Source organism: Ochotona princeps, chromosome 4 (assembly GCF_030435755.1).
Source record: "Ochotona princeps isolate mOchPri1 chromosome 4, mOchPri1.hap1, whole genome shotgun sequence".
Classification (NCBI taxonomy): domain Eukaryota; kingdom Metazoa; phylum Chordata; class Mammalia; order Lagomorpha; family Ochotonidae; genus Ochotona; species Ochotona princeps.
In genome coordinates, this window is record NC_080835.1 from 54,590,254 (window position 1) to 54,614,696 (window position 24,443).

The 24,443-nt window shown below is 52.5% G+C and overlaps 2 protein-coding genes and 1 non-coding gene across 3 annotated transcripts; 2 read left to right on the forward strand and 1 right to left on the reverse strand.

The window, feature by feature from the left end:
- Nucleotides 1-3,974: 3,974 nt before the first annotated feature.
- Nucleotides 3,975-8,748, forward strand: RPS3 (ribosomal protein S3). Its single transcript, XM_004589887.4, has 7 exons — nt 3,975-4,105; nt 4,748-4,878; nt 5,040-5,133; nt 5,666-5,760; nt 7,451-7,638; nt 8,081-8,277; nt 8,667-8,748. Exons 1-6 carry the CDS (start codon nt 4,076-4,078, stop codon nt 8,272-8,274), a joined length of 732 nt encoding a protein of 243 aa, XP_004589944.1. The 5' UTR covers nt 3,975-4,075; the 3' UTR covers nt 8,275-8,277; nt 8,667-8,748.
- On the forward strand, nt 7,821-7,966 carry LOC118759600 (small nucleolar RNA SNORD15). The gene has a single exon (XR_004996290.1). It is a non-coding gene; the product is annotated as a small nucleolar RNA SNORD15 (small nucleolar RNA).
- A 9,304-nt stretch (nt 8,749-18,052) lies between the features above and the next one.
- Nucleotides 18,053-23,839, reverse strand: KLHL35 (kelch like family member 35). The gene is made up of 6 exons (XM_058662505.1): nt 22,936-23,839; nt 22,178-22,362; nt 20,630-20,748; nt 19,818-20,006; nt 19,122-19,310; nt 18,053-18,340 (listed from the first exon to the last, which is right to left on the reverse strand). The coding sequence occupies exons 1-6, from the start codon at nt 23,808-23,810 to the stop codon at nt 18,152-18,154; spliced, it is 1,746 nt and encodes a 581-aa protein (XP_058518488.1). The 5' UTR covers nt 23,811-23,839; the 3' UTR covers nt 18,053-18,151.
- Between the last annotated feature and the right edge of the window lie 604 nt (nt 23,840-24,443).

A 24,443-nucleotide genomic window follows, 5' to 3' on the forward strand; every position in this document is an offset into this window, starting at 1 on the left:
CCACTGTGGCAGTTACACTGTTATAGATCCAGTACTCGAAGAGTGACTAACTGCCTTAAAGGTTTGATAGAATGATAATGCCAGAAATTACAGCCTTTCCAAGTTTATTTAAACTTAGGTATAAAATCTTCCCAGGTTAGAGTTCCACAACACTCAAAGGGCACAAAAGAAACCCGCATTCCCAGCTGGCAAGTTAAACCTCAGCTTGTGACGCTAGCATCTTACATCAGAATCTTGGGTTCAAGTCCTGCCAGCTCTGCTTCTGCTCCAACTCCTGCTAATGTGCCTGGGAAGCCAGCAGAGAATGGCCAAATGTTTGGGCCGGTACCATCCACGTGGGAGACCCAGATTGAGATCCAGGTTTCTGTTTGCAGGCGTTTGTGGAAACTCTTACTCTGGCTCTCTCGCTTATAGACAAACGAAAAATAAATCTAAAAACAGAGCGCCCTCTGCTGCCTAGCCCCTGTCCTAACCAGGACACCGGCAGGCGGCTTTGACTTGGGCAGGCAGTAGGGCAGTTGGCAGCCCTGGCTCATCACCTCGGCAGAGGACGCGGTGGCATGCTGGGAGGTTCCCGTCCTGCAGCCCAACGTACCCCTTATTGCTCTCAGATCCCCAAAGGGGCTCACCTGAGGGCGGGCAGCGCCCCTCACACTTTCTGGGAAAGCCCGCGACAAGGCGTCTGTCGGCTATGGCCACCGGAGGGCGCAGAAACGCGCTTCAGGAAGAGCCCGCCTAGGAAAGGCGGCACAAACCTGTCCCCTGTGACGCCGGGGCTCCGCCGCGCGCCCTTCAAGAAGTGTCCAACAGCGTGGCCCCTGGACTGTCCTCCCGCCCCCGGCCTTCCTGGTTCCAGGGAAGGCCCTCTTGCTAGCCCCCTGGAGAAATTGAGGGCTTTGGGCTCCCTAGGTTCTGTGTTGAATCCTAGGTGGGAGCAGGGTGCAGATGATTGGTCCAAGAATCAAGATGCTTGTGTGTGTGAGTGTGTGTGTGTGTGCGGGGTACCTGGGTTTGATACACAGCTCCAGCTCCTGACTTCAATTTCCTGTTAATGCACACCCTGGGCACCAGCGGGGACAGCTCAAGTGGCCGAGTCCCTGCTACACACATGGGGCACCTGGATGGAGGACCCACTCCCTGTTTCGGCCTCCGGTCCACGCCTGGCGGCTGCGGGCCAGCCCTTGGGAAGGGAGGCAGCAGACCCAGTGCTGCTGCTCTACAGCTGTTACTTTACGGTAGCATCCAGCGGGTGTGTTGAGCCACTGCAAAGGCCACATTTGCAGATTAGCAACCATACAGGCAGCTTGCTCAGGAAAAGCTGCTTGAGACTGTGTTTGCACTCACCAGCTTGCCTCGTCATTCCGTGAACCTTGGCATCGGTGGGTGGATGAGGCGTGTGTGTGTGTGTGTGTGTGTGTGAACAAGCAGGCCAAGGCGGTCTCATCCCCCTGACTTCAGATCACCAGAAACAAACCTGCGTTCCCCTTACCCGGGCTCCTGCCCTTCCTCAGGCTGAGTCTCCGTGCCATGGTGGGTCCCAGGAACCGGCTGAGCAGAATCTCACTTCTGAAAGGCTGGCGTTGTGGCATAGAAAGCTACTGCCTGCAATGTCTTAGATACACTCTGGTTCAAGTCTTGGCTGCTCCACTTTCGATCTAGCTCCTTGATCTCCTGGCTTCCAACCAGCCCAGTCCCGGCCTGCAGACATTTAAGGTCTGAACCAGTGGACGGAAGGTCGCTCCTCTCTGTAATTCTGCCTTTCAAATAAAAATAAATGTCTTTTTCTTTAAAAAGAGCCTCAAACATGAGATTTTCCAAGAGCGATGTGAAAAAAGCACACATAAACAGAGTTTTAATTTCTTTTTTTAAAAAGCTGTATTTATTTTTATTTGGAAAGTCAGATATACAGAGAGGAGGAGAGACAGAGAGGAAGATCTTCTGTCTGATGATTCATTCTCCAAGCGGCCGCAATGGCTGGAGCTGAGCCAGTCCGAAACCAGGAACCAGGAGCTTCTTCTGGGTCTCCCACATGGGTGCAGGGTCCCAAGGCTTTGGGCTGCCCTCTACTGCTTTCCCAGGCCACAGGCAGGGAGCTGGATGGGAAGCATGGCTGCTGGGATTAGAACCGGTGACCATACGGGATCCTGGCCCGTTCAAGGTGATGACTTCAACCGTTACACTATCGCACCGGGTTTTATTTTAATTTCTTATTTATCTATTTGAAAGGAAGAGTATACAAAGAGAGAAAGGGAGAGACAGAAACATCTGTTTGCTTACTCCCCAAGTGGCCGCATTGGCCAGAGCTGAGCCAGTCCGAAACCAGGCAGCTGGGTGCCTCTTTCAGGTCTCCCTGTGCTCGCAGACAACTAATGACTTGAGCCATCCTCTCTGCTGCTTTCCCAGGCAGGCTGAACCCGTTCATTTGGGATTTATCTCACCTTTGATTTTTGGTTCATCTGCTTCATTATTTAAGAAAGACACACACAGAAAGAAATAGGAAGACTTTCCATCCACTGGTTTATTCTCCAAAGGCCTGCAGCAGTTGATCCCAGATCCACCAAAGCTAGGAACTGGGAATTCATCTAGTTCTCCCACGTGAACGGCAGGAACCACCACTGGAGCCATCCCTGCTCCCTCGCAGGGCTTCCCATAGCAGGAAGCTGGAGTTAGGTACCACACCCAGCCACTGCTACAGCATGGGATGTACCTGGCTTAATCTGCATCTTAAAAGTAAGGCTTGGGGGCCCGGAGGCGTGGCCTAGCGGCTAAAATCCTCGCCTTGAACGCCCCAGGATCCCATATGGGCGCCGGTTCTAATCCCGGCAGCTCCACTTCCCATCCAGCTCCCTGCTTGTGGCCTGGGAAACCAGTCGAGGACAGCCCAAAGCTTTGGGACCCTGCACCTGCGTGGGAGACCCGGAAGAGCTTCCAGGTCCTGGCATCGGATCGGCGTGCACCGGCCCCTTGCGGCTCACTTGGGGAGTGAATCATCGGACGGAGGATCTTCCTCACTGTCTCTCCTCCTCTGTGTATATCTGGCTGTAATAAAATGAATAAATCTTTAAAAAAAAAAAAAAAAAGTAAGGTTTGGGCCAGCGGCGTGGCCTAGTGGCTAAGGTCCTCGCCTTGAATGCGCCGGGATCCCATATGGCCGCTGCTTCTAATCCCGGCAGCTCCACTTCCTCTCTGTCTCTCCTCCTCTCAGTATATCTGACTTTGTAATAAAAATAAAATAAATCTTAAAAAAAAAAAGTAAGGCTTAAAGCCCGGGATAGCAATCAAGGACGGCCCAAAGTCTTGGACCCCTGTACCCGTGTGGGATATCGGAAAGAAGCTCCTGGCTCCTGGCTTTGATTCGGCTCAGCTGTGTTGTTGTGGCCATTTGGGGAGTGAACCAATGGATGGAAGATCTTTTAATAAGAAGAAGAAGAGGAAGAGTAAGGCTTAAATGCTCACCCACATTCACTTCTTTTCCCTTCTCTGGCCCTTGTGCTTAGCTCCCACGGAATTTTATTTTATTACGACGCCAAGATTATAGGACCAGTTGTTTTGTATCAGAGCTATTTCAGTGCTACAGTTAAATTATGAGCACATGAGCCACCCCTCTGACCTGTTCTATAGATCGTGGAAGTGAGATTGGGAGCAGATGAGCTAATAAACAGAAAGAGCCTGGAATAGTCTCTAGAACATTAGTACCGATTAGACACGGTCACCATTCGGACTGGAAGAAATGGGGTACAGATTAGGGAATATGGGAGCGTTAAATAAATATCATTGAGGGAATTTGAAGATATTCGTTAGCATTGATCTGAAAAAGTAGGGACCAGGGTTCCACGCTGGTCAAACTCTTGCTGTATCTTTGTGCCTCTTCTTCCTTCTTTTTTCAAGTATAGACCTACAGGCTAGGACTGCCTTGTAGTTCTAAACTACAGGCGCTCTATTGAGTTAAAACTACATTTCCCATGAGCGCTCGCAGTCGTCGACGCGCGCGCTTTTTCGTCATGGCGCCGAGCCGTTTATACCCATTTCCGCCAGCAAGTTACTTCCTTTCCTTTCGGCTGCGAGCGGCGTCAAGATGGCCGTGCAGATCTCTAAGAAGAGGAAGGTGAGGGTCTGGATCCCGAGTTCGGGGAACTGCCGTGTCGTGCGGTTCGGGGATTGTGGAGCTGCTGGCGCGAGAGATGCAGCCCCTTGTCCTTCCTTGGGACGTGGCCTGGGCCGCCTGATGTTGCCGCGGGGCCGCGGATGGCGGCGGATTACGTGCTGGGCCCGGCGCCGGGCGAGCGCGGGCTTGTGTGGCCGGGAGCGGAGAAAGACTAGGAACTGGACAGAGTTCCGGGATGAACATGGGGCGGCTCCCCTGCCCCCGAGATGGCTCTTGTGAGACTTTGTCGGGCCGTGTGTAGTGGCCTGGAAGACGTGCCCCAGGACGCTGCTTGTGCCACACATCGCGGGTTCGAGTCCCGCGTGCGGACGGGGAGCCGGGACCGGGGGCCCCGGCGGGTTCTCCCCTGTGAACGTTCAGCCCTTCTGTGAGGAGGCGATGACGAGGCTGACCGGGGCGTGCTCTCTTTCCCGGTGTTGGCGTTCTGCGACCCCGGGAAAGAACCTTCCCGAAGATGACCTCGAGGCATTTGTCTGAGAAGGGCGGCGGCGTCCCTGTAGGAGCGGGCCGTGCTGGGCTGACGGCGTGGAGGAGCTTGTGGGGGGCTAGGGGAACGTGACTCTCACCTTTTTTTTTGGTCAGTTCGTAGCCGATGGCATCTTTAAAGCCGAGCTGAACGAGTTCCTGACCCGCGAGCTGGCTGAAGATGGCTACTCCGGAGTGGAGGTCCGAGTGACACCAACCAGGACAGAAATCATTATTTTAGCCACCAGGTAAAAAAAGATCTCGTTGAGTGAGGGGGTTCGGCTGCATCCATTGTGGCAAGTGCATGGGTTATTGCGCCCACATACCCTAGGCAAGTTTTAAAGTTTTGGCCTAGGATGCTACTAGGGTCTGCATGGGTGGTCTCTGTGTTCCCCCCCCCTCCCCCCAGGACGCAGAACGTGCTTGGTGAGAAGGGCCGGCGAATCCGGGAGTTGACTGCAGTTGTGCAGAAGAGGTTTGGCTTCCCCGAGGGCAGCGTGGAGGTGAGTGCTCTTCCCTCAGGCCAGGGGTTATGGACACAGAATGGTGCTTCCCCTCTCTGAGTTATCAACGGGTATTACAGTTGGGGTTAGTATTGGCTGAAGTTCTCAGTAAGCAGTGGGCCATCTTGAGCTCAATTCTGGTGGTTAAGGATTTTATGTATAACTTGGGTTATAACACATGACACAGTGGGTCCTGGTGGGCCATTGGTCTCCCTGCTTTTGCTGTAGGAGGAGCCACAGGTGGGACTCTGGGGTTTGGTCGGCTTGTGTCTGTTACACATGTGGGCAGAAGTGTTCTGCTTGAGGGATGCTATTATGATAGAATTCAGAAGGGTTTTAAGAAAGTGGAATTAAAAGATGATTTATTTTTTTATGACTGTTCATGCAAGCATTTCCAAAATATTCGCACTGAAATAATCTTAGCTTTGAATCCCTTCCGCAAACCCTGCACCATGATTTTGTATATGAAATGTAGGAAAGCTCATCATTGAAACCGGGGTGAAGGTGACAGTGTGCTTTGGTTCCTTTAAAGCTGTATGCCGAAAAGGTGGCCACGAGGGGCCTGTGTGCCATTGCCCAGGCAGAATCCCTGCGCTACAAACTCCTGGGAGGGCTTGCTGTGCGCAGGTAAGTGCTGTGGCCTCAGGATCATGCAGCAGAATATGTTGTGTGCATCTGTTAATTTAGCACATGAACTCTGTTGTGGCAGAATCTGCTAGTCAGGAGTTGTAGAGTACTGTTACTCCGTGCTTTTGCTGAATTAAGATTGGGAAGACCAGCGAGGAAGCAAAATCCTGGGAGTTGGAGAGTGTTCTGCTTGTAGAGCAGAAAGAAAAATGTCCAAGGAGGGGCCAGGTCACCTTGGTCCCTGGGTAATGTTGAAGTATTCTGGGTGGGAGCTTTAGTGGTGGAGCAGGCAGAGTGACCCATCAGTGGCTTTTACTCCTATTGACAACTGTAAGAAGAGAAAGCATTCCTGATGAGAGAGCTTGAAATTGGGATAAATAATTCTGTGGGCTATGTGTAGATAGTGAGGAGACAAGTGATGGTATAAGTGACGTGGAATTCTGGTGCCTACACAGCCAGGCTTGCTAGCAAGGTTTTTTTTGTTTTTGGTTTTGGTTTTTTTTTTAAGATTTTTTTTATTTTTATTTGGAAAGTCGGATATACAGAGAGGAGGAGAGACAGAGAGGAAGATCTTCCATCCGATGTTTCACTCCCCAAGTGAGCCACAACGGGCCGGTACGCGCCGATCCGATGCCAGGACCAGGAACCTCTTCCGGGTCTCCCACATGGGTGCAGGGTCCCAAAGCTTTGGGCCGTCCTCGACTGGTTTCCCAGGCCACAAGCAGGGAGCTGGATGGGAAGTGGAGCTGCCGGGATTAGAACCGGCGCCCATTTGGGATCCTGGGGCTTTCAAGGCGAGGACTTTAGCCGCTAGGCCACGCCTCCGGGCCCTTGCTAGCAAGGTTTTGATTGGCTGTTCTCTGAAGTAGTTGGAATGCCTTGCCTGGGTGTTTTGGAATTTCATCAGCATATAGAGCGCTGGGATTTAGCAGAGGAGTGACTTGCCAGGTGTGTTGTAGGTTCACCTGGTTTGAAGGCTGGTTCTACCTGTAACAGGAGTTCTCAAAATTTGGTTTCTGGTTTAATGTCATTGTCATCTGGGAATTTGTTAAGAAACAAACATTTTTCACCCCACATCTGTTGAATTGGGAGGATGGCTCAGCAGTCATATATAGCTCTACTGTGTAAATTTTGTGCACGTGGACATTTTGAGTTAGAATTTCTGAGACTTAAATTGAGCAAGTTGCTGAATTTTGAGAGGCACAACAGGGCAAGGCACTGACTCTGTTTACTTCCCCAGTGGCTGCAACAGCTGCTTCTATCCCAGGCTGAAACCAGGAGCCAGGAACTCCAACTGGGTTTCTGATATAGATGACAGGCCCAAGTACTTGGTCCATCTTCTGCTACTTCCCCAGGTATATTAGCAGGGAATTGGAAAGGAAGTGAAGCAGCCAAGACTCCAAACTTGTGCCAGCACAATAAGTGTCTGCTTGACCCAGCGGCATGGGAAGCAGAGGCAAGCTGGGATCTTTTTAAGTCTGGGTTGATTTGATGCTGAGGTTAGCAAGCACTGACATCATTTCCTGGGAAGATTAGCCTCAGGTATAGGAAGAGGAAAGCACAGATGGTTTTGTAGTCGGGCTCTTGTCAAAGTTAATCTTCATTAAAGGGATAGTGAAAACAGTTGTAATTTGTGGGATATATTCTGTCTTGGCTAGTAACCCCAGTTTCTCTCCCTGTTCTTCCTGAGGGCCTGCTATGGCGTGCTGCGGTTCATCATGGAGAGCGGAGCCAAGGGCTGTGAGGTTGTGGTCTCTGGGAAGCTCCGAGGACAAAGGGCCAAGTCCATGAAGTTTGTGGATGGCTTGATGATCCACAGTGGGGACCCCGTGAACTACTATGTCGACACGGCTGTTCGCCACGTGCTGCTCAGACAGGGTGAGCCACCGAGAATGCTTGGGACAGGGGCGTTCGTGACTGGATGTTGGCAGAGATTTAGGGAAACTCAGTTTGAAAGTAGCCAGGGTTTATTGCCAACCTGCCTTGAACTGCAGGAATTGACATTGCTGATGAGTGAGATCCAAAAGTTGGTTAGTTCTTGTTTTAGCCATCTGTGTACCCTTCGGTGATGACACGATGACGAGTCAGAAAGGTCACATCCTGCTTTTGGTCCTTGTCGGTGCCATGTTCTGTGGTGCTGTGCATGGGTGCCTTTTGCACAAGTGCCCTGTTCATTGATTGATTTAGAGGCATTTGTCTGAGAAGGGACCAGAATCTAGGGGGAGTTTTTTTTTGTTTGTTGGGGTTTTTTTGTAAATTGCCTTCTGTTTAGTGAGGGTTGGTAAAGCGCCAGTAAGGTCCAGAGTGTGCTGCTTCCTAGGTGTGCTGGGCATCAAAGTGAAGATCATGCTGCCCTGGGACCCAAGTGGCAAGATTGGTCCTAAGAAGCCCCTGCCTGACCACGTGAGCATTGTGGAACCCAAAGATGAGATCCTGCCCACCACCCCTATCTCAGAGCAGAAGGGTGGGAAGCCAGAGCCACCTGCTATGCCCCAGCCAGTCCCCACAGCTTAACAGGTATGTATCCAGGGACACTTGGCACTTGAGAATAACATTTGGATTATATTTGTTTTGCATAGGAAAATCCAGGTTGGAGCTCTTTTAGTCCACAATTGCCTCTGTTAGGAGTTCCTGTTTAGATTACAGGGCTTGAAACAGCTCCTTTACTGAAATTCCTTTGCAGAAGGTTAAGGCACTCTGTAGTAATTAGGTCCTGCTACTTAGGTAATAATTTTTTGTCCCCTTGTGCACATTGGGAGTTTTTTGTTTCCAGGTGCTCTCTGTAACTTACTGTTAATTTTCAGACAAGCTGTAAGTGGGACTAAGTGTATCTTTTTGGTAGATGAAGGAACCTAATAATACTCAGATGGCTCCTCTTACTCTGTTGTGCTTTATTTTGGTTTCAGGGTCTCCTTGGCAGCTGTATGGCGTTTGGATGATACTTTGTAAAAGATCTTTAATAAAATCTTGCACAAAGACAAAACCTGACTAGACGGCCACTCTTCAGCCTGAGGAGGGTGTTGGTCTGTGGACATTATTTATCCTGTTGGACCCATTCTTGCATTTGCAAGAGCGGAGTGGGAGGACCCAGGCAGAGCTAATCAGGAAAAATTCTACATGTGGTCATCCAGTGACATGAAGGCTCTTGGCTAGCAGCACTGGCATTGTCTTGCGGTTCAGGATAGTGAGTTTAGAAGAGGACCTTCCCTTGTGCTGTTTTCCTGATGTGTAGGGTTTTGTATTGAACATGGAAATTACATATGATGGTGATGTTTGTGTCCCATGCAAACTCAAGTAATCCTGCATGTGAGCTCAAAGGGGATTTGGCTATGGTGACAAACTTCAGCTCAGAAGTACATAGGCCTACACGGTATAAAGCTTTATACTGCCTTTGGGATCCACATTCCTAGGTTCTGTGTTAAGTGTCATTGTTCTGTAAAGAATAGTTCATCTGCCAAGGTTTTGGGTTTTTCATTTTTAGCCAATGTTTGTATTTTTCAAGAGGTTGAATAGTTTATTGAGAACTTAAAAGGGGACAAGTTGGCTTGGGAATCTTGTAGGACTGATGTGCAAGGGACAGTCCTACCTGATGGTAGCTGGCAAGGGCTGGGGCCAGGATGCAGGACCATTATGTCTTTTTTCTTTTTTTTTTCTTTTTTTTTGAGTTTTATTTATTTTTATTGATAAGTCAGATATATAGAGGAGAGACAGAGATCTTTCGTCTGTTGATTCACTCCTCAAGCGGCCGCATTGGTTGGAGCTGCGTTGATCCAAAGCCAGAAGCCCAGAGCCTCTTCTGGGTCTTTCGCGTGGGTGCAGGGTCCCAAGGCTTTGGACTGTCCTCGACTGCTTTCCCAGGCCACAAGCGGGGAGCTGGATGGGAAGTGGTGCTGCTGGTGTTAGAACCAGCACCCATATGGGATCCCAGCACGTGCAAAGTGAGGACTTTAGCTGCTAGGCCTGCCATTTTGTCTTTATATGCTGTTGGCTATTGTGGCATTACTAGGGAGTAGGATCTATTGCTCCCATGGGTGGCAGAATCTCCCCTGCTGAAGTGCCAACTGCTTCATTTCATGGAGCCTCTGTTTACTATCCTGAATGCATGTAAATGTGTTGGATTTGTCAGAACAAAGATTGAGTTCTGTTAAAACTGACCTTCAATAAAACGACATCTTTACTGCCTGCCCACAGTCTGACTTCACCCATTCCAGGAACAGGCCTTCTATCAGGCTAATGAAAGGTCTCTGGGAATAGCTGAGAATGCTGAGCCCTCACAGTAATTGTCAGGTGAATGGCTGGTTCTGCTGGCCTACCCCCAGCTCATCTCCCAGATCTAACAGAAGCAGCTGTCAAGCTGTTGCTTGCCATAGGAACTAAAAGTCTATAAGATATTACTTAGTCTTTGTGTGTAAGGCTGCTTTCTATACTTCTGAACTTGTGGGTTAGTTCAGTTGATTTGAATATTCACAGTCCTGGGTGCTAGAAACAGCTTACAATAGTCTTAGCACCACATAAGATCTTAATGTGGCACTGGGGCAGCCAGTTTTAAGTCTTGGTACATTAGACAAGGTGATTTAAATTTCTTGTCTAATAGGTTTTCTATATTCAGTTTTACACTTAAAATTGGAAAGTCTGGGATGTTTCTAATGTTCCACCAGATGGTGCTATAACAAAGGAAATGTACTTCAGTAGTAACGGACTTGTGTGCCAGGAAAGTATGGAAATTATTAGGTTGTAGCTTGATGAGTTATGAAACACTCCTGTGACCAGTAAAAGCAAGTCTCAGTCTTATACGATCTAAGGAAGTTTGGGAGTTGGTCTTCCAAATCCTTTCAGAAATCTATGCAAGACAAATGAGCTTGGGTGAGAGCTGCCTATTAAATACAGTTCACCTTATAGCCCCTCTGTGTCTCACTCCAGCCATGACCCTTTCAGAAGTTATTTTGATGGTTCTTGATTACATCTTAAAGAACCTGTTTCTTGATTGAATGGGTTTATTTTTGGAGCCAGAGCAGAAGCTGAGTGGTTTGTTTCCTGCATGAAACTGTTAGGGAAGATGGTGCAGGGCTGCTGGCTGGGGGGCGGCTCTAGGTGGAGCCCTCCCATAGTGCCAGTGAACTACAGCCATCCAGTGGTCCTCAGTAATGTTTAGCCTGTGCAAATAAGTAGATGAGCACCCAGGTAAAGCCCACCTGCTGTACCCTTCAAAGTGCCAAACAAGGACATATCTCCTATCCCTCACCACTTCCCTGTGTGCTGTTGCCCTGTTGTGTTCTCTGCCTGCGCCCTTGCGACAGACCTAGAGTTTGCTTTTGACACCTTCCCTGATTTGTCTGCCCAGGAAGAACTAAATTGTGTCCCTCAAAGTTTATAGGTTGAAGCCTCACTCTACAAAGTAGCTGTTTACAGGAAGATCCTTTTCGGAGGAAATTAAGTTTTTTTTTTTTTTTAAGATTTATTTTATTTTTATTACAAAGTCAGATACACTGAGAGGAGGAGAGACAGAGAGGAAGTGGAGCTGCTGGGATTAGAAGCAGCGGCCATATGGGATCAAGGCGAGGACCTTAGCCACTAGGCCACGCCGCTGAGCCCAGAGGAAATTAAGTTTTAATCCGGTTGTGAAAATGGGGTCCTGATCAGAAAGGGCAGGTGTCGTTATGGTAAGGAGAGACCCTCAAGGTAGTTGTCAGCAAGCTGCGAAGAAGCCAGTGTCCTCTTGTACTTTAACAAGCTCTGGGTGGAGGGATAGGTACAAGGGGAAGCAGGCTGTACCTTTCCACTCATGTTGGAAGCCCACATCTCACCTGGGCTGAACCAGGGACAGCTGCTGTGATGGGTTCCTCCTGCCCACCCAGACCGCAGTATCCTGCAGCCCTTGGTACTTGGAGATAAAAAAGCTGGACCTTTTGGGTGCCAGGAGACAGTGCAGAGCACTGCTGGCCTGTAAGGTGTTTGAGCCCTTGAGGAGGAGTGCGGGCAGCACCAAGACACTAAATATGACCCCATGTGGCAATTGCAAGACAGTAGTACGTTTAATCTGTTTGGAATAAAAGAAGAGACTAAAATAGTAGTCCTAACAGATGGCTAGAACTGCTTTAAAGAAACCTAAAAGCTAAACTCGGTCTGTGGTGTCTTTTGTTAAATTATATACCCTGAGACAGGCTTGCTGCTCTTAGGGAGGGTGGAGGACCTGTGTGGCCAAGGAGTTGGTGACTTGTGGTCTGGGTAGCTACCCCTCCCATGTAGGAGGTGGCCAGGGGTCTGATGTGCAGTGGACCCTCTCCTGAGGTCCTCATTCCGGGACGTGCAGTGTCATCTTTGCTTATTTTCCTGTGACCCATGTCTCCTAGTTGCAGGCCTCCAAGGACAGGGATGATAGCTATCCCAGCAGGCTGAGATTTCCCAGGGTGGAGACTGCAGCACCATCCACATGACAGCCTTGTGTTACAACAGACATCCTGCTCTGTCAGGTTAGAGACAACATGGCCGAGTTGGCTGGTCCTGGGTTGGAGTCCTGTCCTTGCCAGCCTAGGAACTTTAGACATATGCAACTCCACACCTCCCTCTCATTCTGAGTCCCTGGTGTGTCCACAGCAACATAAATCTAGATGGGGGTATAGGCTCAAAGGAGGAGAGGTGGGGAGCAAAGATTCCCGAGAGGAGGGGAAGCTAGCAGAGCTGCCCAGGCCCCATCTGCAGCTTCTCTTCATTTGCACTGTTTGCCTTTTGAAGAGCTGTCATCTACTCCCGTCTTCCTCCTGACACCCTCCCCGTTGTCTAATGCCCCAGGGCCTGCTCTGCCTGGCCCTCCAGCTGGGGCTGGCCCTTCACAGCCTGGCACAAAGCCCCGACTCCCTGATTATCCCAGATTAGGGATGCTGTGGCCATCTGGACATGGCTGATAATGGTGGTGGGGGGGCAGCATGGATCCCCCCAGCCCAAACAAAGTTCCAGATGGCCTGCTTTCTCAAGCCACAGGAGGGTAGGGCCAGGGAAGTTTGTGTTTCCCTGCAGAGTGCCCCGTTCTCCCCTGGACTGTGTCCCCAATACTCCTGTGCAGGTGTTGACTTACTGCCCTGCTCTGTCGGCCTGAGCTCAGCTGTACCCACAACAGAACCTGCTATGGAGTACAAGAGTTGGATGACAGGGTCCCCAGGTCTGGCTCTGGCAGCCTCTACCCCATGGCTGCTCTGGGTCACACCACAGTTTTTTTGTTGTTTGTTTTGTTTTTTAAGATTTTTATTGGAAAGTTGGATATACAGAGAGGAAGATCTTCTGTCCACTGATTTACTCCCTAAGTGACTGCAACGCCTGGAGCTGAGCTGATCAGGAACCTGGAGCCTCTTCAGGTCTCCCACAGCCTTGGACCATCCTTGACTGCTTTCCCAGGCCACAAGCAGGGAACTGGATGGGAGTGGGGCCACCGGGATTAGAGCTGGTGCCCATGTGGGATCCCGGCGGGTACGAGGCGAGGACTTTAGTTACTAGGCTACCGTGCTGGGTCCACATCAGTTTTTTGTTGTTGTGTTGCTTTAGCTTCCATGGAGAAGGGGTTCCACCTGGACCTGGCTTACAAAAGGAGCCCTGATTTGCAATCCTAAAAGGAACCTGAATTTGCATGTCTGTTCTGTAGCCCTTGATGTGTTTGCTTGTTTAGAAGCCTGTACTTTTTTTTTTTAAGATTTATTTATTTTTATTACAAAGTCAGATATACAGAGAGGAAGATCTTCTGTCCGATGATTCACTCCCCAAGTGAGCCGCAATGGCCGGTGCTGCGCCGATCCGAAGCTGGGAACTAGGAACCTCCTCCAGGTCTCCCGCATGGGTGCAGGGTCCCAAGGTTTTGGGCCGTCCTCAACTGCCTTCCCAGGCCACAAGCAGGGAGCTGGATGGGAAATGGAGCTGCCGGGATTAGAACCGGCGCGTTCAATGCAAGGACTTTAGCCGCTAGGCCACACCGCTGGACCCAGAAGCTTGTACTTCTGTCTCTAGTTTCCTGGTTTTCAGGTCGTTGCTAGGTGTTTCATTTGGAGAGTGCACTTTGAAAAGACCACCCAGGTCAGCAGGGCGCATGGGCAGTTCTTGTCATTGTTCTGACATATGAGGCAGGTCCTCATCTGTAGAACATGGAGGAATAGTGAGTTCATGGCATGATTCTTCCAGCATGTAAGCGTAGTGCTTATCCCTGTGAGGCAAGTGGGGAGAGTCTGCAGAAGCATTTGTCACTGTTTATTAACCTCAGGGATAGGAGCAAAGATCCTATCCCTGTTTGCTTAATTTTTTTCTCTGCTGGAAATGGCTTTTTTTTTTTTTTTTTTTTTTTTTTAAGATTTGTTTTTATTGGATTTGTTTACATAGAGAAGGAGGGGAGAGAGAGATCTTTCATCTGCTGGGTTAATTCCCCAAACGGCTGCAACGGGTAGATCTGAACTGATCTAAAGCCAGGAGCTTGTGGTGCAGGGTCCCAGTGCCTTGGGCCATCCTTGACTGCTTTCTCAAGCCACAAGCAGGGAGCTAGATGGGAAGTGGAGCAGCTGGGATTAGAAGCAGCGCTCATGTGGGATCCCAGCAGCTGCAAAGAAGAACCTTAGCCACTAGGCTACCACGTGAAACTGCTCATTTTTTTTAATTTATTTTTTTATTTTTATTTATTGTATTTGACAATCTTTACATAGTTAATTAGGGTAAAAAGGTTCAAAGGGCTATAGGAAAGTGGGTAAGACTATTATTTCCATATTGATTGTTTCCTTCATGTATCTGAGGTAAAGAGGGTTTTAAGGGAGAAGCCCCACCCAGTTTCCCACCCACCCCAGGTCCCGGATGTGGAGCATGCTCTGAGATTCTTGCTCAACTGGTTTTAATAGTTCACCGGTTATGAGTCGCTGCCCATCTCGCCACTCCAAGCACGATGAGGTCCTTGAAGAATCCACCGATTGACATAGCCCATCTTAGAGTCTCCGTTTGTCCAGTATTTCGCTGCCAACATATAGCTGAGGTGGTTGATTGACTTGTTCTGTCTTCTGGCTTTTCTTGGTTAGGGTTCCGAGTCCGGAATTTTGATTGGGGAGATCTCAAAAGCAACTTTGTCTGAGGTGTTTCCAGTCCAGATTCTTTTAAGTACTAGCAAGTACAGGGCCCAGTACAGTCCATCACCCTGATCAGGTGGTGGTTTCAATTGCTGGGTTGGTTCTGTTTTCAGTCCCGACTTCCACTGGAACCAATGGGTATTGCAGTCCAGCCTAGTTCTGCCCAGCACATACTCGGCCTTCACATCATCCAGTGGGAGCTGCAGCCTAGTCAGAGCAACCCGCAATAACCCCCACCAGGCCCGCCCCCTACCCTGGTTTGCCAGTATGTGTAGCAGACTAGTCCAGTCTGTCCCACATCCCATTCGGCTCCCGTACGTGTCAGTGGGTATTAAAGCTTTGTTCTCTCTAACCAACTCCACTATGCAGTCCACACAGATGGTGTTGGGTGTCTGTCTAACCACCCCAGCCCCTGTCCTAGTTTTTGTGCCCTCCCGTGGGAGTGGTAACCCAAGAGGGAGGAGCCCACTGTTTCCCTCCCAGGCCTCTCCCACTCCCAGATTATGCACTCTCCAGGTGGTTCTGTGGCTTGACTTGACAGAATTAGCCCTCAGTGCCAGCTTCTGCCAGCTGATGCTGTGGCTAAGCATCACCCACTCTAATTTTGTTTGCACCAGTAGGAATAATCAGCCCAGCCTGGCTTTTTCCCTGATCTAGTCCACATGAGGCGCACAGGTGTTGTATCCTTGCTTAGTCTAGTCTGCCCCCTTCCCAGCTCACGCTCTCCAGTGGGAGTAGCTGTCCAGCAAGGGAACCCCACTTATTTCCCCTGCCGGCTCTGCCCCTTCCCTTCCTGGTTCTTACTCGTGCTGGTTGGGCGTTTCAGTCACATCCAGTACAGGCAACCTCACCTTGGCATTCTGTATTGTGCACTGGTTTTTGTCGCGACCATACCTGGCTCAACCCACACCCTGTTTTGGTGCTCAGATTTGCCAGTTGATGACGTAAACTGATTCAGCCTGGTCTGCCCCCGACCCATGCCAAATGTGTGGCAGTGGGTAACTTTCCATGGCCTGTTCAGGGCTGTTGGGGTCTGTGTCCTGCCGGAGGAGTTGCCCAGGCTCCTCCATCAAAACCCCTCCCAATGCCAGATTTTGCGCATACCAGGGGGTCCATAAGCCAGCCCTACTCAGTTCACCTCCTGTCCTAGCAGAAACAGTGACTTTTCCTGACGGGCCTTCTATCCAAACTGGTTCTTGCTGTTGGATGTTTCAGCCCAGCCATGGCTCGTCCATACCCACTTACAGCTCACACATGGTGCAGTAGGGGTTGAGACCTAGCCTAGTCTGTCCCACATCTACCCTGGTCCTCCAGAGCACAAAGATGGTGTTGGGGTCTGGCCCGGCTTGGTATATCCAGTCCCAGTCCAACACTTGTGTCAAGGGAGACTACAACCATATCCTGATCAGAATAAAACTCCCATTCCAGCCCATGCGCCCCTTGGTGGGAACCTTAACCCCCCAGCCAGGCCTGTTCCCAGCCATAGATCACACACATGCAAGTGGTTGCTCTGACTCGGCTTGGCTCAGCCCCTAACCTGACCCGACCTCTGCCTTAGACACTGGCTTAGTGTCCCTGGCTCACACAGACCAGTAGGTGCAAGAGCCCAACTCGGCTTTACCTGTGCTACATGCTGGTTTCTAGTTTCACTTCTGGGCTAAGGTTTGCTCAGTCCTGCCCAGTACACCCTGTTCCGTTACCGATCCACACATTAGCCAGCTGTTGGAGCTACTTTGCCCAGCTTGTCCGACCCCCAGGTCTGAACCACATGTTCACCAGTAGGAGCTATGACTCACCAGGGGAGTTTCCCTAGTTCCTCAACTTGATCCCCTCCCAGACCCAGTTCTCATACATGCCATTGGGTTTAGGCCAGGTTCCGGCAAAGTCTGGCCTTCCATTTGGCCATGTATGAGCTGGTGAATGTTGCAGCCCGGCCCACCCCACACTCCATTCAGGATGCACATTTGGGTGCTGCTTCCTTGACCAATCCAGACTGTTGTTGGTTCCTTTACCTGTGAGTGATGGCTGGCTCCTGGGTCACATCTAGCTTAGTCCATCACCATCCCAGCTCTTGAGCTAACCAGTCAGGCTAGAATTTCCACAGAGTTTGGCCCACATATTCCCCACGGAATCTACCCCCGGATATGGTTCTCAACTGGTAGTGGCCCCGCCTGATGTGACCCTTCTCCTGATCCATCATCATGGCAGGCAATAGGATATGATCTTGCTGGACAAGCCTCGAGCCTTAGCTTTTGCATGGGCTAGTGTTCGGTGGTAAGCATTGTCATTAGGAATCTTTAGAATTGATTCATATCCCAGAAGCACAGTGGGTTCAAACGGGAGCTACCTAAAGAGCGATTCAAAGAACCAAAACCCCAGAGCTCCCCAGCCGGGCGGCCAGCAAGCAGAGCCTCCCGCCAAATGGCGTGCTGGCAGGCCTGGGGACAGCTCACCACATGCACGTGGTGGCTGGGATCTGGGCATGAGACGCCTCGTCCTGAGACCCCCTCCCAGCAGTCAGGAGGCTGCCGGAAGTTTAAGCCCCTTCCCAGTCCCATCCACCATTCAATGAGGGCAGTGGGTGGGCCCCCGACCCCAGGTCCGCCCAGCCCCGGAGACCTCTCCCTCGGTGTACTTACCCCGAAGGGAGCAGTCCCTGGAGCCCAGGCAGGCCCCGGGACAGCTCACCACGTGTACGTGTTGGCTGGCTCTGGGATCCGGGCATGAAACGCCCTGGCCTGAGACCCCCGAAACTGCTGATTTTTAAAACTTCCCTCAGTACTATTATGGGAGTGGCACTAGCCAGATTGAAATGTGTGCCTTGGGCTGAATGTTGGTGTCCTGAGATTTTACTAGCTGGAATCTCACACCTAGTGTGACTATGAAGGGGTGGGCCCTGGAGGAGATTTCATTATTTGAGCAATGAGGGTGGAGTAGTGCCCTTTAAAAAGAGGTTGCCGGGCACTTCTCTGTCCCCTTCTATCAGGTGAGGTCACAGCAAGAAAGCAGCACTTGGGACATGGCCCTGACACAGGACAGATCTGTGGATACCACGGAAGCCTCTTGGACCGTAAGAAGTAAAGTCCTAAGTTCTATTGTTGCAGCAGCCTACACAGACTGGCAGGATATAGGTGGTTTGTAAGGAGCAAAAACTGGGAGCCGCCCTGGAGCCATGGCTCCAGGCAGAGCAGGCTCTGGAACACAGACTCAATCTTTGCGTGAGGTTTTATTTCCACAAGAAGGGTAGTATTTTCAGAATTGGTTTATAAGGCAGTGTCAGAAGAGGAGCTGAATGTGGTGCAGAGTCACCTGCTCAGGCTCTGGAGGATTGTGACACAGCCGTGGGAACTGGTGCAGCGCTGCAGGGCTGGCTGGGCCTCCACCTGCCCGCTGCTGGGGTCAAAGGTGAAGACTCGGTCGCTGCTTTCCCCGCGGTCATCCCGCCCGCCCAGGATGTGTACCTTCCCGTCACACACAGTAAGGCCGCAGCTCTCCTGGGGAACAAAGGGAAAGACAGTTGGGCTTCAACATGGGCTTCTCTTGTCCTGCCCTGGCCAGGCCGGCTAAGAGAACCTGGGCAGATTGAACAGGCAGTCTGGCTGGCACAGAGGCAGGAAACGGGACAGACCTGAGTTCAAGGTTTGGCTGGACCCTTCCTAAGTGACTGAACTGGGGCCTTCCCTTTGGCCTCTCTGGGCCTTGGTGTCACCTGTGAGGTGAGAAGAGTAACTGCAGTACCTTCTTGACAGGGTTACACAGAATCGCCAGTGCCTGGGATGCTGTGAGCATACTGACAGCAGGCAATGTGTGTGCACATGCATGTGTACACACACACACACACACACACACACACACACACCTGAGATGCTACAGATCTCAGGACTGGCCAGCCACTGGGTTCTCTCAAGTTTCAAGGGGAGCAGTCTCCAGGATGGGGCCTCCCTTCTGATAGCCACTGTTCCCACTTTCTGCCCCAGCCAGCAGCTGTGGCCTTTTAGGCAGTAGGAAATACAGGGTCATGGACCAGACTCCCTAATCCAAGTGATAGCATGGAGCTGGGATCTAAACTGCTCCAGTGTGGCCGACTATGGCCATGGCCCAACCTCTCCAAGGCCATCTTGTCATCTGAAATGCAGGGTGATGATCCTCTGAGGACAGTTAGGAGAACTCTGCAAGTACCCAGCAGGGAGTGTCAGGGCTCCTTTGGGGAGTGAGTTTCACTCTTGAATGGAACCAGTGCCAGGCCCTGCGCCCTACTCCATGGCCTCCACTTACCACAGGGCTGGGAAGAACAGCTGCCTCCCCCCAGACATCTGTGCCAGGGTTATAGGTGAAGATTTTGCTCATGAGGCCGCCCACCACGTAGATGGTGTCCTCCAGGGACACAGCCTCCAGGCACCGCTGAGAGAAGGGCGCTGGTGACCGCAAGCTCCACTGGTCCTCTTTGAGGTTAAAGCACTGCACCTGAGGAGTGGGAACCATGGCAGCACTGAGGCCTCAGCCCCCATTGCCCTGCTGCCTGCTTCCTGCCACCTCTGTCGCCAGGACACACATGCACCGCAACAGTCACTGTCCACCAGACCTGAGCTGGGCCAGGAAGGCAGAGGAGACCCCACTGTCCCTGTCCCCAGGGGCTCTGCACCTTACTCTGTTCTTTCCCCAGCCCTGTTCTCGCCTTGTGGGAAGCTGCCTTGTCTTTCAGGGTCCATCTCAAAACCCAATCCTCAAAGCCAAAACATTAAAGTCTAGGTGAGCTGCTGATCTGTACAACCTGTGGGCGATTTTCCTGATTTTATGAATTTATTTCCTTGCAGAACCTGAGGGTGACAGGTGATGGGATTAAGGGAGGAGGTAGACAAGGACCTGAACATTCCCAGCTGTGCAGCTGGCACAGGGCAGGTGCTGGCTCCTTGCCCTGTCTGCAAGCCCTCTCTCACCTGCTGAGGTCTCCCCGCCCAGGCCAGCACCCACCTTGTCTGTGTTCACGCCATCCTGTCTTGCGCCTCCGATCACATAGAGCTGGCCTGCGCAGGTCGCCACTGCCGCAGAACTCACAGCCTCTGGGAGGGGTGCAGCAGCTGCCCAGGTGTTGGAAAAGGGGTCGTAACGCTCCACACTGTGCAGGCGCTGCAGGCCGTCAAAGCCACCCACGGCAAACAGCTGTGAGTAGGGACACCCACGGGGTGTGGGGTTGGGGTTGACTTGATCCCACTGCTTCAGTCTGTGATGAGAGAAACTATCCCACCCCCAGCTTCAGGACTGAACCAACCTGTGAGGGCATCCCAAACCGTGTTGCCACCACTTCCCAGGGTCAGTGTTCTCTGGTTAGCCATAGATAATGAGAGCCATCTCTGGGACATGTACTGAATTCACATTAGATCCATGAAATGCCGCCTGGTGGCACCACACTGCTTAACAGTAATAGGTAGTTCATTAAGGATTTGCCTCTAATAATAGCATCCAAGAAGCACTTTTTTTGTATTTTTGAATTCTAGTTTGCAGGGTTCTTTTTTTTTTTGTTTTGAAGGCCAAGTCAAGAGTCAAACCTGTACTGTACTATTTGGCCCAGGGCTCACACCCTTGACTGGGAGGCCATACTGTTACATTACTGCTATTATTATTAGCATCAGTGTTACTGTGTGACCTTGGGAAAAGTCCCTTTTCCTTTTACCCTGGCCCCCCATCCCTACTTACAAAGGTGGCCTTAGGTAAGGACCTCCCCCACCCCAGGATATGCACAGATGGGTGCCCTGCATTCCTGGGCAGCAGCTACAAGTCCCTACCTGTCCATGCACAACTGCCATTTTGTGCCTCCACCTGCCCGTGTGCAGTGAGGCCACCTTGATCCAGGTGTGCAGATGGGAGCTAAACATCCACACATCACGGCTGTTGATGTGGCCTCCTAGGGATGAGAAAAGCAGCTAGAGAAAGGGCCTCCAGATCCAAAGGAACAGCTGAGAGCAGACAGCAGGAAGGACTTCCCCCTTGGCTGGTGCTAAGACTGAGTTTGTGATTCAGTGTGCTTTGAGCAGGAGGTGAGGACTTGAGTGGAGAGGGGACTGATGGCCTGATGCTCTGCACTGGGTTCCAGTGCTGGCCTGCCAGGCCCTGTGCCCAGGGCAACAAGGAGGGAACAACATTCAGAAGGTACAAGTACAGAGGGGACCTGAGGCAGGCTGCAGAACTGCACTGGGCACGGAGAGATGCAGGACCACCTGCCCTGGTCCCTGGGAGAGGCACAAGGGGTCCCAGAATTCCTTCCAGTCTCTGTACAGGAAAGCCAGGTGAGGCTGATAGCAGGACTGACTGCTGAAAGCCACAGGGCTTCCTGTCAGAGCAGCGACCAGACCTGCTGGGCCTGCTGAAGGACACAGCCCGCCCTGTGGGTCAAGGCACTGGGATGCAGGCTTAGAGCCCCCCTACCCATACTGGGGCAGCACTGCCTGTGCCACTCTGCCTGAGCCCTGGACCCAGCCAGAGCACCTCCTCATCCTCGTCCATTAGGTCTCTGCCCGCAAGGGGCTTCACCCAGAGCTTCCCACCGCTCGTTCAGAGCATGGGACAGCAGCTTGGGGACATATTCCTGCTGAGCCACATCTGCTCTGCACCCCACTCTATTCCCAGGGACGCCCAGCAGAGGCCTGGCATGCTGCCCTGAGACTGCAGGTGGCCTTGAGTCAGTTATCGCCTGGTAGCAGTGGTGCAGATGGTCTCCGAAGCCTCCTTCGTTTATTCTGCTCCACCTATAGCTCACCTCGCTGTCAAGTGCAATCTCCCCCAACCTGGAATTACCCATTCCCATGCTTCCTGCCTCAACTACAGTAACACCTCTCCCATATGCATCCTAAGGGCAGGAACTCCTTCATGCACACGCCTGCCTGCCTTTTCTTACGCTGTCTCCTTGTTCAAGATCTAGCTGTTCCCATGAAGCCAGGCCAGACCCCCTGGTCATCATTTGGGGATCCTGAGTACCCCAACCAGTTCTGCCTCATGGTAAAGCCAGACCAGGTTCCCCTCTGCAGGGCACTCCAGGGAAGCAAGCACTGTGTTCCCATCCTCTGGGTATTGGGGAGGGCATGGGTGTTTGGGATCACATAGATGGTGTGTCTTCTTGCGCTGCCATTTTTTGAGATAAGGAGAACTTAGCCTCCCTGAGCCTGGGTTCTCCCATATGTTAAATGGAGTCGTAGCTGTAGTGGGGACTCCATGGTAACACCAGTAAGCTGACCAGGCCGTCTTGGCAGCTAAGGAGTGGAGTCACGCCTATATCCAGCTCTGGGCCCTTGTGAGAAAGCCCTGCTCCCAGCAGCCCACCGGAATCGTGCCCTCACCTGAGATGTAGATGTTGTTGCGGAGGGCACAGGCAGCGAACTCAGAGCGCGGGTAGCCCGGCAGGCTGGGCAGTGGTGTCCATCGCCGGCTCTCTGGGTGGTAGGTGTCAGCGAAAGGCAGCTGCAGGAGACCCTTGCGGTCACAGCCACCAATAACCACAATCACTTCAGCCAGGTCCATGAACCTGGAGTGAGAATAAGCCTGATGCCTGCTGGCCCATGCCCATCTCGCAGTTCCCAGAGGGACCATGACACTGTAACTTCCCTGAAGCCAGGGAGGGCTCACTGCCTCTCACTGCATCCTCCCGAGAGCCAAGTTACAGAGGCAGCGCCTTCCTGGAGCCCTGCTGGGTGCAGGTCCTGCACTCAGCCCGATTTAAGTACTAAGACTTGAGTGTCTCCCGTGGGTGTCACACCATCTTGGACTGCGCCATACCCCATCTCTAGGTGTGTGTGCCAAGGGACAGAGCAGGCCTTGTTCCTTTTTCCCATGCACCCTCCTACTTAAGTCCCTCACTGATCTGTGAGTTGCTGGAGGATAAAGGGTCTTCTCCAACACTCCCGAGTGTACTAGTACAGGACCTGTATGGGCAGGCATCAGGACCTGGACAGATGGGTGAGCAAGAGAACATGTGCCAGGTGTGTCCTCCTTGCGTCTCCCACCCTGGAGTGCTGACTCGAGACCAGGACAGAAGAATAATGGAATGAGTGGCTGGAAACCACACGAACAGCAAAGGGCAAGAGGGTTGTGGTTGTACCTGCGCGGCCGGGCCCGCAGTGAGCCTGCCTCTCTGCCCAGGATGAAGCAGGTACGGGCCTCGAGCAGCAGCGGTCGGCACTCGCCACAAGACTGCAGCAGCTCGTCGGCCTCCACCTTCTCCACGAAATAGGCAGGTGCCAGCAGTGGCAGGCGCACGTGCTCCAGCAGGCGCGACAGCTGGCCGCGGCGGGCCGGTGCGTCGTGGCGCACCCAGCGCATGGCCGCCTCGAACACCACCTCCTCGCGCGCCACGCCCAGCGCGGGGTCCGCCAACAGCGCGGCCACCTCGTCGGGCCCCAGCTCCAAGAAGTCTGCGTGACGCGCCACCTCGACGAAGGCCTGGCGCAGCACACGGCTACAGCGCTCGGCCAGCGGCGCGAGGGAGTAGGCGGCGGCCACGCGGCGCAGCGCCAGGCTGTTGTGCGCGCGCAGGCGGCCCTCGAGGAAGCGCGCGCAGACGTCGCGCAGGCCCGCCACGCCGAGCCGCTCGGCCAGCGCCAGCACGGCGGCCGCCTCGTCCTCGGCGCGCAGCCGCACGCCCGCGCCGTATACGTAGTCGAGCACGGCACCCAGCACCGCCGCCGCGGCAGGCCCGCCACCAGGCACTTCCACGGGCACGAGAACCGGGCTGCCCTCTGGGTGCCTGGCCGCGGCGGAGGCAGCGAACAGGCTGCAGAAGTAAGTGCTCCCCGCGCTGAGTGCGGCGCGGTGACATGGGAAGTCACTGCCGCCAGCGTGCAGCACCACATCGGTGAGGGTGCCACTCCGCCGGAAGGCGTTGAGGGACTGCAGTAGGCGCTGCGCGTGGCAGGACCCTGCGCACGGAGCTGCGCAGCCCGACACCGTCTCCTCGCGTCCTGGGAGCTCCCGCATCCTTCTGGGGAGAGAGTACAAACAGGGACCGGCAGAGGCCTCATCCATGCGGGTTTCCATCACTTGCCCTTCCTGCCATTGGCCTGCGATCCAGGCCCAGCCTGTCTGCTACCTACCTATTTGCCTGGCTGCCCGCCCACCCCAAGGTCTAGGCCCAGCGGTATCTATTCTGCGTTCTCCCTCGCCTGCTCAAAGGTAACAGCACATTGCATTCTGCTTTTCAGACCAGCCCGCCAAGGTGTTTCCTATCTTCATCAGCAGGGTACAGATGGCACCTGCAGATACAGGTAGGAAACATCTGTGCAAAGTCGAGTGATGATTGTTCCACAGGTATTTTCTCAAGTGCCTCTTCTGTGCCGGGCAGCAAACAAGGCAGCCATGGTTCTCACCTTCCAGAACTCCTGGCTTGGCAGGCGTCCCAAGGGAAGTATAGAATACTAGGGGAGCTGGTGGAGGGGTGGGCAGTAAGCCCATTTGGAGGAGAGGCAGGGGAGGCATCCTTGAGGGAGGGAGCCTTCAAGCTGAAAAGGAGGGATGGGATTAGGCAAGGGGCTAGGAGTGGATGGAGTAGAGCGCATCCTCTTTGAAGGTGTAGAGGTAGAGTGTAGGGGTGGAGTACCGGGCGGGACGGGC

What these genes read in the sequence shown, in the direction of transcription:
- RPS3 (XM_004589887.4), top strand. Translation starts at nt 4,076, where the DNA reads ATGGCCGTGCAGATCTCTAAGAAGAGGAAG. An exon ending in ATCATTATTTTAGCCACCAG is followed by an intron (nt 4,879 to 5,039) that starts GTAAAAAAAGAT and finishes CCCTCCCCCCAG; the next exon opens with GACGCAGAACGTGCTTGGTG. An exon ending in CCACGTGCTGCTCAGACAGG is followed by an intron (nt 7,639 to 8,080) that starts GTGAGCCACCGA and finishes GCTGCTTCCTAG; the next exon opens with GTGTGCTGGGCATCAAAGTG.
- KLHL35 (XM_058662505.1), bottom strand. Translation starts at nt 23,810, where the DNA reads ATGCGGGAGCTCCCAGGACGCGAGGAGACGGTGTCGGGCTGCGCAGCT. An exon ending in TGGCAGTTGTGCATGGACAG is followed by an intron (nt 20,007 to 20,629) that starts GTAGGGACTTGT and finishes CCCTACTCACAG; the next exon opens with CTGTTTGCCGTGGGTGGCTT. An exon ending in ATGGCGTGAACACAGACAAG is followed by an intron (nt 19,311 to 19,817) that starts GTGGGTGCTGGC and finishes CCCACTCCTCAG; the next exon opens with GTGCAGTGCTTTAACCTCAA.